At 34.8% G+C, this 14,371-nt stretch overlaps 1 protein-coding gene across 5 annotated transcripts in view; it reads right to left on the bottom strand.

Moving 5' to 3' along the window:
• Nucleotides 1-14,371, bottom strand: part of LOC109851037 (rho GTPase-activating protein 7-like) — a 29,999-nt gene that overhangs the window by 6,657 nt on the left and 8,971 nt on the right. For 4 of the 5 annotated variants that reach the window (XR_002249648.1, XR_002249649.1, XM_020421144.1 and 1 more), the window contains exons 8-17: nucleotides 13,198-13,275; nucleotides 12,970-13,025; nucleotides 12,799-12,868; nucleotides 10,772-10,859; nucleotides 7,608-7,851; nucleotides 5,439-5,660; nucleotides 4,441-4,764; nucleotides 3,984-4,033; nucleotides 1,223-1,283; nucleotides 1,051-1,134 (exon numbers count right to left, since the gene is read on the bottom strand). Coding sequence is in view for 3 of the 5 variants with exons in the window: in XM_020421144.1 (XP_020276733.1) it covers nucleotides 1,051-1,134; nucleotides 1,223-1,283; nucleotides 3,984-4,033; nucleotides 4,441-4,764; nucleotides 5,439-5,660; nucleotides 7,608-7,851; nucleotides 10,772-10,859; nucleotides 12,799-12,868; nucleotides 12,970-13,025; nucleotides 13,198-13,275 (1,277 nt within the window). In the remaining 2 variants the exon portion in view is untranslated. The remainder of the gene's footprint in view (nucleotides 1-1,050; nucleotides 1,135-1,222; nucleotides 1,284-3,983; nucleotides 4,034-4,440; nucleotides 4,765-5,438; nucleotides 5,661-7,607; nucleotides 7,852-10,771; nucleotides 10,860-12,798; nucleotides 12,869-12,969; nucleotides 13,026-13,197; nucleotides 13,276-14,371) is intronic. The other variant, XM_020421145.1, reaches the window with a different exon arrangement.

Raw genomic sequence — 14,371 nt, forward strand, 5'->3', positions numbered from 1 at the left:
CAACCATTCCTACCTAGGGTGGCATTTAATGTCCCTTCAATGTGTCACCTAGAGCCCGATGACCCCATCATGTCATTAATTTGAATTGTAAACACTTCTCAGTAAAAGAGAATTATTATGACAAAAGAGCAGTAAGGAGTGGATAACCATCTTGTGAGAAACCCGACAGTTTGTGTTGAACATCTTCAGGTTATCCAAAAAGTATCATCCAGCAAAAAGAATGATTTTGATTCTTGAAATTTCTAGAGACCATGCAATTTAAAGACCATTAAAGGATAAACTATAACCTGGCAGTGCAATGTTTTAATTGAACCGACAATTGTTCATGTTCAGAGTACAAAACATCATATAGACTTTAAGCTTGCTTATAACACCAATCGTGAACCATGGAGATATATTCTATAAAGCCAAGATCAATATCCTAACCAGAGAGGCCATACATGATCAAGACATTTGAGCAAGTAAAACAACAAAATGCACAATTTTGCATAAAATATACACGAGACAAATTGGATACTGGAATTCACTTCGCTCCGGAAGTACTAGATAAAGATGTTACATCCATTTTGGGTTTGCCTTTCATTTGTTTACAACTAAAATAACTGAACAACAAATGAGACGAAAAAATTGATACTAGCAGAAACTGAGGTTGCAATTTTATCAACCAGGCATGTAACAATTAACAGTTCAAAGAAGTGGCTAGCAGCATTAACATGATATCACGACTAATGAAAATAAATCAATAGGACTTGTGTCCTGTACATCTGACAAAGAAATTCAGATCCGTCAAGTTTATAGCGTGACAAAATATTTCATGCTCAACAACAGAATCTCAGTTTTTTGCACAAAAAACACAGAATCGGTCATAATTTTTTTATGATGACAACAAGACAGGAAATTAAATTCTAATTGGAACTGTGTTTGCAGCAGTTATTATTATAGTATTTATTGTTGTTCATCCATTTATTTGTGTATATGGGTGTTCAATCAAGTAAAACAAAATGCATGATATTAAAGAGCCTTCCATAGTTGTCAAGGAGGAATATTTACATCTTGCTCTAATGCTAAACGTCGTTCATGCAAAGCCTGCTTTCTTCTCTCCAAACTTGCTTGCAGAATAGCATTTCCTTTTGCCTGAGAGTATGCAACTATCTCAGTAAGCGTAAAGACTAATTATGCAGTAGCAAAATACATAATTTCTAAGACAGTTTCATGTCCATACCTCTTTTGCAATTCGCATCCGGAGGTCATTCTTTGTGATCTCAAGTCTTTGGATAGCCAGCCTAAATTAAAACATTTTATAATAATTTATAGCTTTCTCACTACCAAAGATTTTATACATATAACTTAACTAATTTTTTAATGATATCATAGCAAGCAGTCAACAAGCTCAGGAACTCAACCCACTATAAAGTTGTCAAAACTAAACAGTGAAAATATAATCATCCTAGAGTTAATAAGATCTACAAAATACGGCCAATGAGCTCAGGAACCAAACCTACTATGAAGTTGCCAAAACTAAACATAAAAACCTATAATCTTCCTAGAGTTCAGAGAGAGAGAGAGACTAAACATAAAAACCTATAATCTTCCTAGAGTTCAGAGAGAGAGAGAGACTAAACATAAAAACCTATAATCTTCCTAGAGTTCAGAGAGAGAGAGAGACTAAACATAAAAACCTATAATCTTCCTAGAGTTCAGAGAGAGAGAGAGACTAAACATAAAAACCTATAATCTTCCTAGAGTTCAGAGAGAGAGAGAGACTAAACATAAAAACCTATAATCTTCCTAGAGTTCAGAGAGAGAGAGAGACTAAACATAAAAACCTATAATCTTCCTAGAGTTCAGAGAGAGAGAGAGACTAAACATAAAAACCTATAATCTTCCTAGAGTTCAGAGAGAGAGAGAGACTAAACATAAAAACCTATAATCTTCCTAGAGTTCAGAGAGAGAGAGAGACTAAACATAAAAACCTATAATCTTCCTAGAGTTCAGAGAGAGAGAGAGACTAAACATAAAAACCTATAATCTTCCTAGAGTTCAGAGAGAGAGAGAGACTAAACATAAAAACCTATAATCTTCCTAGAGTTCAGAGAGAGAGAGAGACTAAACATAAAAACCTATAATCTTCCAGCAGATTGCATCATCTGAACTCTCAATGGTAACAGTTGAACAAGCTTTCAGAAAATTTCAAGCCGTGAAAGATACAATTAGAATGAATTACATCGAAGAATGTTCCCGTAAGGTTACAGTATCCACCTAAAAGAAATTCCTCTGGTTTTCATAAAAAAAGACCACAAATCTAATCTACGCTTTTCAAGAAGGGGAAGAAGGATAAAAATGGACATTATGTTTTCATTTTGACTTCCAATGATATATTACATTTACTAAGCTGCATAGATAATAGATGAATTTGATAAGGTGGTATGTCTCCTACAGCTTTCGAGTATGTAGCAGCATAAATGTTCACTAAACCATGATGTTTGATAAATAGCGTTTGACGAAGCTAAACAGCCAGCATTCTTATACTAAATGCAGTGTGATTAAGAGGTCTGTATTGCATAATGTCAAGCTCGGAAATGACACAAAATTTTTAATTTAATCCTAGTGTTTATCTTTAGCATTTCTTATTACATCTGAAGTGCAATGCTTTAATTAACCCCACCAAAAGGGTACAGTTTCATAATTACAGGATACTATTGTTTATCAACCAGATCATTTAACGAGTGGTTTTGAAATATCAATGCAAAAGTAATGTTATTGACTATGATTATCTAACAGTTCAAGTAAAATTGATGTAGCTAAGCATTCAAAATATCGCTTTTGGGTGGAAACTATGGCATCAGACTGTATCGTTTTAAAAATTTTTAATTCATTCTCAAGCAGGATATGAAAGATTATCCTTCAATTAGCAGAAGAGGAAATAGATCATCAAACAGAGTATTCAAAGGCTACAAATTGTTTACTGCATCTTGCTTCTCACCAGCGCTTCAGGATTTAGAAGGCCTTGGATTCAAACCTCGTTATTCTCAATCTAAATTTGTCTGCATAAACATTTGTTCTTTGTTTCCAAGCGAGTTCACCTAGGGGCCTTTTAACATGGATCAAAGCTTAGATAAGGAAGAGCTGTTTAAACTATCAAGTAAGCTTGATATGCATTGCTACATTTCAAACCCAATAGCTTAAGCTGTGGGATACATTTCCTAGCATGTACTTACTTTGGTCGGGAGTGAAGCATCCTAAACCATAGATCTAAACAACCTACATGTTCATTGTGCATGTGTGGTCGATACATGGTGAAGGAAGTAAGAATATAGCTAACTCTGCTTTTAAATGCATTAAATAATATATAACGACTTTATGGAGTGGACTCTTAGTAGCTACTGTATATGTATGCTTATGTACGCATATATCTCTCCAGATGATAAACCATGCTTCTCATAAGTAATAAATGAAAACCCTAAAGATGCCTGCTTAATTATAGAAGCCTGTAATCTTCTCCCCAAAAAAAAGTATAGAAGCTTGTAGCATTTTTGATACATTTTATTAGCTTCTGGGAGGAATCAGGCCATTTACAACCTTTTGGACTGTCAATATCCATCAGAAGAGAGTTATATAGTGACGTACATAGAGTTCCATTATCGGTGGTCTCTTAAGCCTTGAAGGAGTAATAAGCGATGTATATTCATTGTGGGGACAGCATCTGCTTTGGAATAAGTCAATATATCCATATAAAACAGATATCAGATTCTTATCAAACCTAGTACACCATTCGTTAAGATAATAGTTGAAAGTAATTTCGCAATATGTTAGATTGTGGAATTTTTTTCACCATGACCATATTAAACTACAGGATGATCCATGGAATCATAGAAACAGAAGTGAGCAAGGCAGATACAATACAGAACTGCATGTCCATGAATCTAGGAATTAAAGACGACTTCAGTAACGAAAACATTTGAGACAATTTATAAAGAACTTACTCCTCTTCCCCAGATGAGTCAACTGATTCCACTGAACGATTCTTTTTAGCCTAAGAAGTTAAAAAATGTATCAGGAAGGCAGCAGTCAAGTAGTTATCTAATGCAAACAATTTCCATTTCTTATCGTGCCTAAACTGAATAATATTTTCTTTTGCAAAGGAGAAAAATGCATAAAAATATTCCAAGATTAATAAAAAAATATCAAAATAATTGAAATCCTATTTACAATTAGCACCAGACATAAGTCTTTGACAATCAACGTAAATCAGTGACAGAAAATATAAACTCAAGAGAAAGAAACATAGCTGTTTTTTCAAACGCGAAAATAAAAGAACATATAACTTTTCAACAAAATCACCCCACAAACAAGAAAGCAAAGAGTTAAAAAGAAATGAATTGCATTTTATATAAGATTAAATTTAACGGTTGCACAAGGAATGGATCACAAGAAACTCACACTGTTGCGCCCCCAAAAATTGCTTCGCTTCACATAGCTATTTGATCCATTAACTTTATTTGGATTTTTCTCAACACAGTATTCGTTTATGTTAGCTGGAAAAGGAATTCCAGTATCCAAGGAAGATAAGATCTCTCCCATTGATAGGGTAGACTCATGCACAGGTAATGCACTAGGAGCATCCTTGTCAACCAACGAGTTCTCGTGATTTGCATTGGGCAAACCATTTCCACTATACTGAGCTTGGGAATCTTGATTTGATTCAATATTTTTTGCTAAAGCTTGAATATCTTTAGGAGAGTCAGTATCTGAATCAGCAGAGACCTGCAATTAGGAATTACATCAGTACATATTAACAAAACAAGAGCAAACAGACCAGCCAAAAGATGACAAATAGCTTGATCCCTAATGGAAAACATGGCAGGACATTGTCATAAAAATTACATGTTCTTGATAGCTGGCAAATACATATGACCATTTGAACAGTATCACAAACAAATGCACACAACTTTCTATTATTCTGCATAGTAACTGAAACAGCAAAAGTGAAAGTACCAAAAATCTAATAAGCAATTTTAGAAAGACACATATGGAGTTATCTCATAAAACCACTCCATATACGGAATGTGTATGAATTAGCATTGTATCGATTATCGAGATGTTATTAAGAATAGTGATGTCTTTGCCAACCTGAAGATGAAAACATTTTCTATTGCCTATAGATGTAATAAATTTCAGAAAAAAAAATAACGCTCAATGTTTGAAAAAATAAAAAAGAATTGGAGTAAATAAGGGCATTAAGCATTTAACAACATTGAAATCACGCATGTAACATGCTACAACAACAATCCTACACATTAAAGGTCAAGTATTCTCAAAGATTCATGGAAGGGATGATGAAAACTAACACAAGAAAACATAAGGTTCATATTTAATATACAAAATGTGAATGGAAAAGAAGAATAGTAAATAATCGATGGGAGATGAGAAATGAAGACCTTATAATCATAAAGATCACTGCCAGCATATCCACTGCTTTCACTCAGTTTTCCACTAAGTACACGATCTCGATCATCACTCATATCCAGATCTATTTCGTTCTCTAGATCAAGATAGCCATTACCATTGGCATCTAATTTGTCATCATCTGTTGATTCTTCACTACCACTCTCATCGATTTGAGAATCAGGTGAAAAAGAGCATCTATGTAGAGTATCATCCTGCGAAGAGAAAGCTTAAGGAATGAACGAAAACACATAGTAAGTTGAAAAAGCAGTTTCCTCAGAACATCACAGGAATCAAGTAATAAAGTTAAAGACCATATGGATATCAGAATTAGAAGATGGTAAGCATGGAACAACGACCAGTAAGCATGAAAGAATACCAACAGCAACAACTTTTAAACTACTCACAAATCTTTTTCAGATAAGTCATGCAAGCCATCAAACATAGAGTAGCAGGCGATCCCTTTCCCATAGGTACAGTGAATGGGAGAAATTTTTAAGACTGAAAGTGTAAGCGGCACCAAGCCATCCCCATACCCCAGAAAATACTTGACAATTTTTTTCCAATAAAAAAACATTGAGAAACTTAATATGATTTCTTTTACAGCAATCACATAAGGATTCGGAAAACCTGACAACCTTATAACCTCGCATCTAATTCAAATTTTGTAGATCACTTTTTTTAGCCAAATAAGCTGATACGTAGACCTTCTCGATGTGTCATCCTGATTAGTTCTTGTTTTGAATTCTAACGATCATGAGGTCAAATCACATCTTTGATAAATATTGAAAGGAATAATTTAGATGACATTATTTAGTAAACTGTTGAACAGTGAACACAATACATAATTTGCTTTACACAAAGCATTTAGGAAAAAAGAACCATAATGTTAAGTCAAGTTTTCACAACTGTTGATTGTTCTGTAGCTAGATAGCTAAGTAATTCATTTTTATTAGAATGCACCATGCTGAATTGACTTCAATCTACTCCCACAGTTCACAAATTACAGAAAAATAAGAGAACAAAAAAGGAAAGGAACTGAAATTCTGTAAAATTTCTATTGAAGTTTCAAATATCCTTATGAACCAGCAATCACAACAAAACTAAACTGATTGATAAAACGTTAGTATAAATATCAGAGATCAACTCCTCTCTAGAGTTTTCGTTGGAAAGAAACCAAGACTATGTTTATATTAGACATTCAAAAGCCTAAAAAGAATTGCAAGAAAGTCTATATTCTTTTTATCTAAGACGAAGATTACGTTAAATGTTTTTTAGGTCCAATTGATTAATTGATATGGATATAAATTACTATCACTTACCAGAATGTAACAAAGCATTGGTGTATATCTATCAGCTTTTATCTAGAGAATATGCCATGTGATAGATAGTTAATAGGAAAAATACTAGTTAACATGGATACATACTGAAATGACGAACATTATTGATAGCTAACCAATAACAATACAATTTAAATCTTCAAACCGGTCCACTTTTCTATAGTAAATTTGAGAACATGTCATTTGTCCTAATCAATGTTTTAAAAAACAGGTGTCTAGCCCACCTAGGCTCATGCCTAGGCCTAGGCAGTACCTAGGCCTCCCGCCTAGGTCTTGGGAGCGCCTAGGGGAGCATGGACCACTTAAACGGACTACACTGCTCAGGTCTTGGTCGTGATTTCCTACGTTGTTGCCTCCACGTCCTCTAACCTCCTCTGGCCTCCTCCACCTCCTCCACTGATTATGAACACCTCCTCCAATTCCTTTGACCTTCAGTAATACCTCCTCTGCCACCACTTAAAAAAATCCTCCTGGGCCCCACCCCGGTGTGAGGCGCCAGTTTGGCACCTATTGGTGCCTAGCCCTTTCTATAACATTGACTGTAATTAAAAAATAAGAAAAAGAAAAACGCCTAGGAGCGTAGTTCAGCACCTAGTCCGCCTGGCGCTTTTTGTAACCTTGGCCCTAATAAGAGAAAATATCTGCCATGACTCAAATTTAGTTCAACATGTCCAAAGTCCTAAAGAGAGAATATGCTTTCCATATTTTAAATGAAGTTCAACCTACCATGTCAGAAAAGAAGCTCCATATGTAGAACTGTTCTATTTATTAAACATACACGTAAAACATAAACAGCTATAGTGCCAGTAGTAAGAATCTTACATCAAATATATTCTCATACTCTTCTAAGAGAGTTGTGACGATGGCCTGAGCATTATTGGCAGCATTTGCAGCAGCCATAAGCTGAGCAGAGCTATCATCGGTCATGTCAAAATCATCCTCAAGCTCACATTCACCAGCCAACAATGGTCGTAGTAATAAGGGTGCCATACATGCAGCAACAGCAGATGCTGTCATCCGATTTTCAGCAGTATGTGCAGCAATGGTGTGCATCATTTTCAATATCCTGAGGTTGTAACAATGAAGTGAGAGGCAGAAAATAACACTATAACTTACAAAAAAACCAAGCATATTAAAAAAATTGCAGTAACCAACAAATAGCTATTGATGAACTTCAAATTGTCATCTATTCTCAAATAAATTCAACCCAAAAACCGCATATCTGCAGGGTATCTGAAGATAAGCTTATAAAAGAAATCAGAAAACATCTTGTTTATTTGAGGACAGGCAAAACAACTCATGGATCTTTTGTTTATGATTCTTAAAGTCAAAGCCATACCACTAAGGGGTTCACGCGGGAGAAAGAAACGAACACCAAAAGAATGGAGAAATTCTGATGTCTTAGATAACATAAATAAAAAGAATATTCAACCATTGAGGAACATAATACCCTTACAAAAAGACCCATTTCCAGTGACACGTAAAAAATCATGTCAACTAGCACGTCAGAAATCTTTGAAGCATTATTAACTCAATACGTATATCACACTAGTTAGATCATTAGCATACTGAAGACCAAAATTAAGCAGTCATTGGTAAATGGACACACCACTGGCCATATTGAAAACAGGTATTATGCATACATTTTCATTCAACATATTTGCAGGATACATCTGAATAAGCCATATACGAAATCAGTACAAATTATTATCCGACTAACATGTAGCAAGGGAAACATTAAATTCTCAAACCCCACATTTCCAATAGCTTGATAGGAAAGAGGGGCCAAATAGCTGAATCTAGTTCTAACAAAACTGTCACCAGGCAAGCAAATTTGCAACAATACAGGAGTATATGCTTCCTCTCATTGTGTTTTTAGAGATGATAGCTGCTACAGCTTTTGTCTTAGGTGCCAAAAACAACTTTGAGTGGTGCAGGCAACAAGTTCCCAAGTACTAGAGCTATAGGTGCTGAGCCTGCTGTCATGAATAGAGAACTTAGTATCTGCATAACTTTACCTTATTTATTTATCTTTTTCTACTAGATATATGATTTATTGAGAAGTTGCATATCCATAGTATATGAGAGCATTTGGAAGGCTGCAATATTTTCAGCTCCCAACTCATGGTGTTTTAAAGTTGACAGCTGCTATAGCTTTTCCCTTGGATGCTAAAAACAGTATTTAGGAGTGCAGGCAGCAAGTTCCTGAATACTAGAGCTACAGGTGGAGTCTGCTGACATGCATATAGGATCTAGTATCTGTATTGCATTAGCTTATTTATTTATTATCTTTGTCCTCCAAAAAATATGATTTATTTAGAAGTTGCATACCTAATAATATATAGAAGGCGCATTTGGAAGGGAGCAAGATTTTTCAACGTACAGGTAGTTTGCAATCATTAACAGAAGTGTTTTTCCAACTGCACAACAATATAGTGTTTTAACCCAATTCCATAGATTTGGATGTACAAGGCCTTTTTGATCGATTTAGCCTATCAAGTGTCATTTAATTAACTAAATCAAGATTCATTCTGATAATCACATATGTTTGATAATTGAGTTTTTTTGTGATCAGGCGCCAAGTAGATATGTAAGGGAACCCACAAGAGTGCATCAGATCTATCTACGTGTATTTATCCCCTTTTAATAACACATCACATACTGGCATATTGAGACAATAACATCACTAAAATGAGGTATCATTAGACCAAGAAAGAAGCGGGACGAAAAAAATTATCTTCTACCGCAAAGAAATTTAGGTTTCACAAACGACCAGGTAGTTGATTACTACTCAAAGAAACATCAAGTAGATACCACACACATCCACACATAAAATCATCTTCATTAAAAATCCCAAACTTAATTATTAATTAGATACATAAAGCTTGTAAGGAAGCTTCAATAGTATCTTCATTAAAAATCCCAAACTTAATTATTAATTAGATACATAAAGCTTGTAAGGAAGCTTCAATAGTAGATACCAGGTAGTTGATTACTACTCAAAGAAACATCAAGTAGATACCACACACATCCACACATAAAATCATCTTCATTAAAAATCCCAAACTTAATTATTAATTAGATACATAAAGCTTGTAAGGAAGCTTCAATAGTGTTATCCACCATATAGTGGGAAAAGGCCAAGCTTGGCAGAAGTAATCAGGTTTGAACACTGGACCACATGCTAAATGCTACAGAATTACCCTCATGGTACCATGGCACTCACGTTACTCATTACCAGTTGAACTGAATAGGGAAAAAATGGACAAAAAAGGAAAATGACATGGTCATTAGTCAATATCATAAAGGTGTTAATAGAGGCTTCAGTGTTTGAAAAGGCAATGCTAAGTCTGGATTCGATACCTTTGAAATATCCTCCTATATTACTTAAATGCTGCATTTTACTGCATTTATAGAAACCAAAGGAAGAAACCTCGAAATAGACATACGGTTCATTCATACAATTATTGAAACAAAGAGAAAAGATAAGCAGGGATCTCAGTCCCATTTAACCGCATGACATTTCTCAAGCAGAACTATATCCCATAGGTGCAGCTCAGTTCTATAAAGATGGATTCTGAATTAGATATCGAAACAATAGTTACAATCAACGGTATCACCATGGATTCTGAATTATCCTGCTGATTTTGCTAACCTTTTGCTCATACATTTTCAGTGAATGGACATCTACCTTAAATTCCTAATGAAGTGTTTAGCTTATCAGCTTGTTTTTGACACACATCATGCTTTGCACGATCACTTTGGTTTATCTTTCAATTTTTTAGTAAAACTTTACTGGAAGTCTCTAGACAGATAAATCTAGAAAAGCAGTAACAGAAGAAATATGATTATACTGTTAAACCAAGTTCAGTTATAAAAGCATGCAGCAAAAAATAATTTCAAGATTAGCATATATAAAATAGAAGGTTTGAAGTAAAAATTCATAGAGAAAGTAAAGAGATGATCCAGAAATATTAGAAAATAACCTCTGAAGTAAACGACGATTTGGTTCTGGAAATGTCTCAGTTATTGCAGACCGCATAGCATTCACACGAGCTTCCTTGTGTTCTAATCCTTAGCACAATACAAAAACAGCAAATAAATAACTCTAACTTCATACATGCATGAATGCTAAAGAAACTGAAAGGAACAATCAGTATCTTGGTAACTAGGACAAAGTCAGCACCATAAAAATTAACAGGATCAAAATTACAGAGAGCAGTAAAGCTCTATTTAGTCACTTATTTTAAAATACACATTGCAGTAAATTACAACAGAAAACATAGTACGAACAATATAAAGCAGCTACAGACTGTAGTAAGTTTGCAAAAAAGATGGTCAACACTAGAGTTATACCTAAACTAGCAGAAAAATAAATTTTTTAAAAAAATGGAAATATGCCATAATTTCAACAGGAAAGTAAGAAGATGCCTACATAAGTTCATCATCAGCAACCGAACTACAAAGTAGGACCCTAAGTTGAGAAGGATTTAAGAAGGATTGAAACGATTCTACAACTAGAAATCTAAGGTCGAAAATCTCAGAAGACCAGGGTAACTGGGCAGATCTACAACATTGCATAAGAAGTATGCATTACTAATCATGCAGTTTACAGTCATGCAACAAAAGAAACAACCCTCTAAAAGACTTATCAGTTAAGGAAGAAGCTAGGCAATGGACAGAACAGAAACTCTTGCAAAATATCAAGAAATTTTTGGACAGACAAACTGACCCAGACTTGCTTATTAAGTGGAAGAACAGAACAAGTCTGGAAAGAAGATGGATGCCATGAGTTCTGATACCTAAAAAATAGTATTCAATCTCATAGTCATAGCTTTGTTGGTTCACACCTAACTTTGATATCTCACTGTTAGAGGAGAACAAGCCAGGTGAACCTAGAAGTTCATTTTTATGGCTAGGGAAATTTCCACCCTTTGTTATGCAGTTGACCACATGCACTAGGGAACCTTTAAAAATTAACCAAAAAACAAGTCCCCTCGTTTTACCTAAGAGGCTAAGAGAAACCTAAATCTTACCATGACCTAGTCTCCTAGATATTATATAATAATATAACACAAATGTTGGATCAGGTCAGCCATAATTGAGAAGGTACTGACTCAACCAAGACCCGTATGTCACCCATGTGAAGCTTTTAGAAGACATGAATATAATAATTGCAAATCTCCATCAGTTATGTCACGAATCCTACAAAGGAAGCCATGTCAACCCCTTTTTCACACGATAGTGCTGAACATGTCTTTATCTTCTTTAAACGATATCCCAGCAAACTTCTGTGCCCTATCAATTATCTGTAGTAACCGGGTTTTAATTGAGGCACATAATTATCAAGGGATAACCAGCAGTGACCACTATCCCGAAGGCTGAAACCTTATCTACATCTATAAGGATTGACATTATGATATGTGTTCTAAACAAAAGGTGTCAATCCTCAGTAATAGGGGCCAGCGATTCAAATGGAACGCCCAGGTAAATTTGAGGCAAATCAATTAAGCAAGTAAACAGGACTTGAAGCCCTCAACCAAAGTCAAAACAATTCATATTAACCTGGAAGGGTTTTAGTCTTTACGTCTGATTTTATGCCCAATTCCATCTATCTCTAGGTACTACAGCTTCTTAACAACGTTTAGGTACTCCTCTTAAGACTAAATACATGGTCAAAGAAAGAAACTATTAGATATTAATGATATGGTATACAGCTATTAGATATTAATGATATGGTCTAAAGCTCTCTAAAATTCTTCCTTATAAGACGCAGGAAAGGTTATACACTAAATACAAACTTATGCGCAAATACATATTTAGAACCATTGCTGGTAATGTAGAAGTACATTACTTGGTTTTTGGAACTATCAATTTTCCAGACAGTAGATGTGTTTCAAGGTATTATGAATATCAAACAATATTAGATTTAAACAAACCACACACAACGTAGCGCCTCAAAACTTATCATAAGAAAATCATAAGCCTTTAGAAAAGATGTAAAATGGCCTACTATATGATTCCAGCAATGCGGTACAGCATGATGCAGGAACTGGAGATGATGGAAGCTCCCGAAGAACATGCTGCAAGGACAGGTTCTAGATGTCAGCATTCAGAAAAAGATAATATTTTCAGAAAAAGATGGGAGTGTTCAACTTCTCAAGATTATTTAGAAAATAAAAACCTTCACACAGTCACCAACAACATGGGCATCCTCGTCTGATGTGAATTCAGTCCTTCCTGGTGGAAATGGGGAAAATAACTTTCATTTTAAAGCAAATTTGCAGTTGAAAAACTCAAAAGCCTATTCTGTAAATGAAAATCCCTAGTTTGGAGAATTCAGGAGCTTGAGACTCCTCTGCACTATTCTTCCACAACCAATATCAGAAAAGAAAATGATAGTTTCTATAACCTTGCTCATATTCTTTCACTCTCCTGTCAACCTCCTCAACATCGGCAGACTGTCGCAAGATTCCTTCCACTTTTATTCCTGAGGCACATTGTTACTTCATTAGTTCAATTTCAAAAGCACACATTGAAACTCCAGAAAAGTGTTTCTTAATGATCAAACTTTTGGCATTTAACAAAGAGTACGGCAACTGTATATAGGGTGACTGAAAAAGGTAGGTACTACAACTTCAAAAACATCAGGAATCATAGAGTTGAACGTAATGTTAACTAGAAATTTGAGCCGCTTGGGCAAGGATGATACAACAAGGTAAGACATGCCATAAATTAAGCATTTCATTATCATCTGATGGGTCACTAAATTGAATCCACTATTCAGCAACCTAATGCCTAAAATATACAAAGCTGCATTAGACAATGATATTATCTCTAAGACACTTCAACACCTTTGTTCTCTACGATTAGATTTTATAGAACAGAATAAATCACAGAGAGAGTCCTCTGAACTACATAACTACAAAGAACATAAATTTTTCATTGCACGAGAAAAGTTAACATGGAGAGAAACTTTTTTTCTTATTTCACGTATGAGCTAGAATAGCTTGCACTTAAAAAAGAAAATGAAAAAGCACTCATTTTCTCCCTAATATTATTTCCAAGAGTTCTCAATGTCTCTGCGTAAAACATCTCTTCACTAGCTGCCTGCTGTTTGTGAGTACAGAAAACATAGCAGAAAAATAGAAGAACCATCTGAACTACAGAGGTGCAAAAGAAGTCACCTTTTGTCATGGCACCATAAGAATTAACATGGAGATAAAGAAAATTTTATCTCAGTTATGAACTACAGGAGCTTACACTTCAAAAAGAAACAGAAGGGTTTTGTTGTGTCCATAAAAATTTTCTCAAAGAGTTCTCAATTCCTCTGCATAAAACATCTTTCACTAGCTGCCTGCTGTTGAGTGCAAACAATACAGCAGAAAAACAGAATTTATGTAGCAAGTTTTCATTACTGTAAATAAGCAGACTTATCAGACATGTGCAAACATGTAATAGTATAAATAATTTTAATACAGGAACAGAATGGAGTTAATCCAGGCACTCAATATCTGGTATTTAGAGCTTTGGTAAGGGTTCGCAAAGTCCAAAATGAATGAAATCAACAAAGACAAGTGTTCAAG

The sequence above is a fragment of the Asparagus officinalis genome, chromosome 7 (genome assembly GCF_001876935.1).
Source record: "Asparagus officinalis chromosome 7, Aspof.V1, whole genome shotgun sequence".
Taxonomy (NCBI): Eukaryota; Viridiplantae; Streptophyta; class Magnoliopsida; order Asparagales; family Asparagaceae; genus Asparagus; species Asparagus officinalis.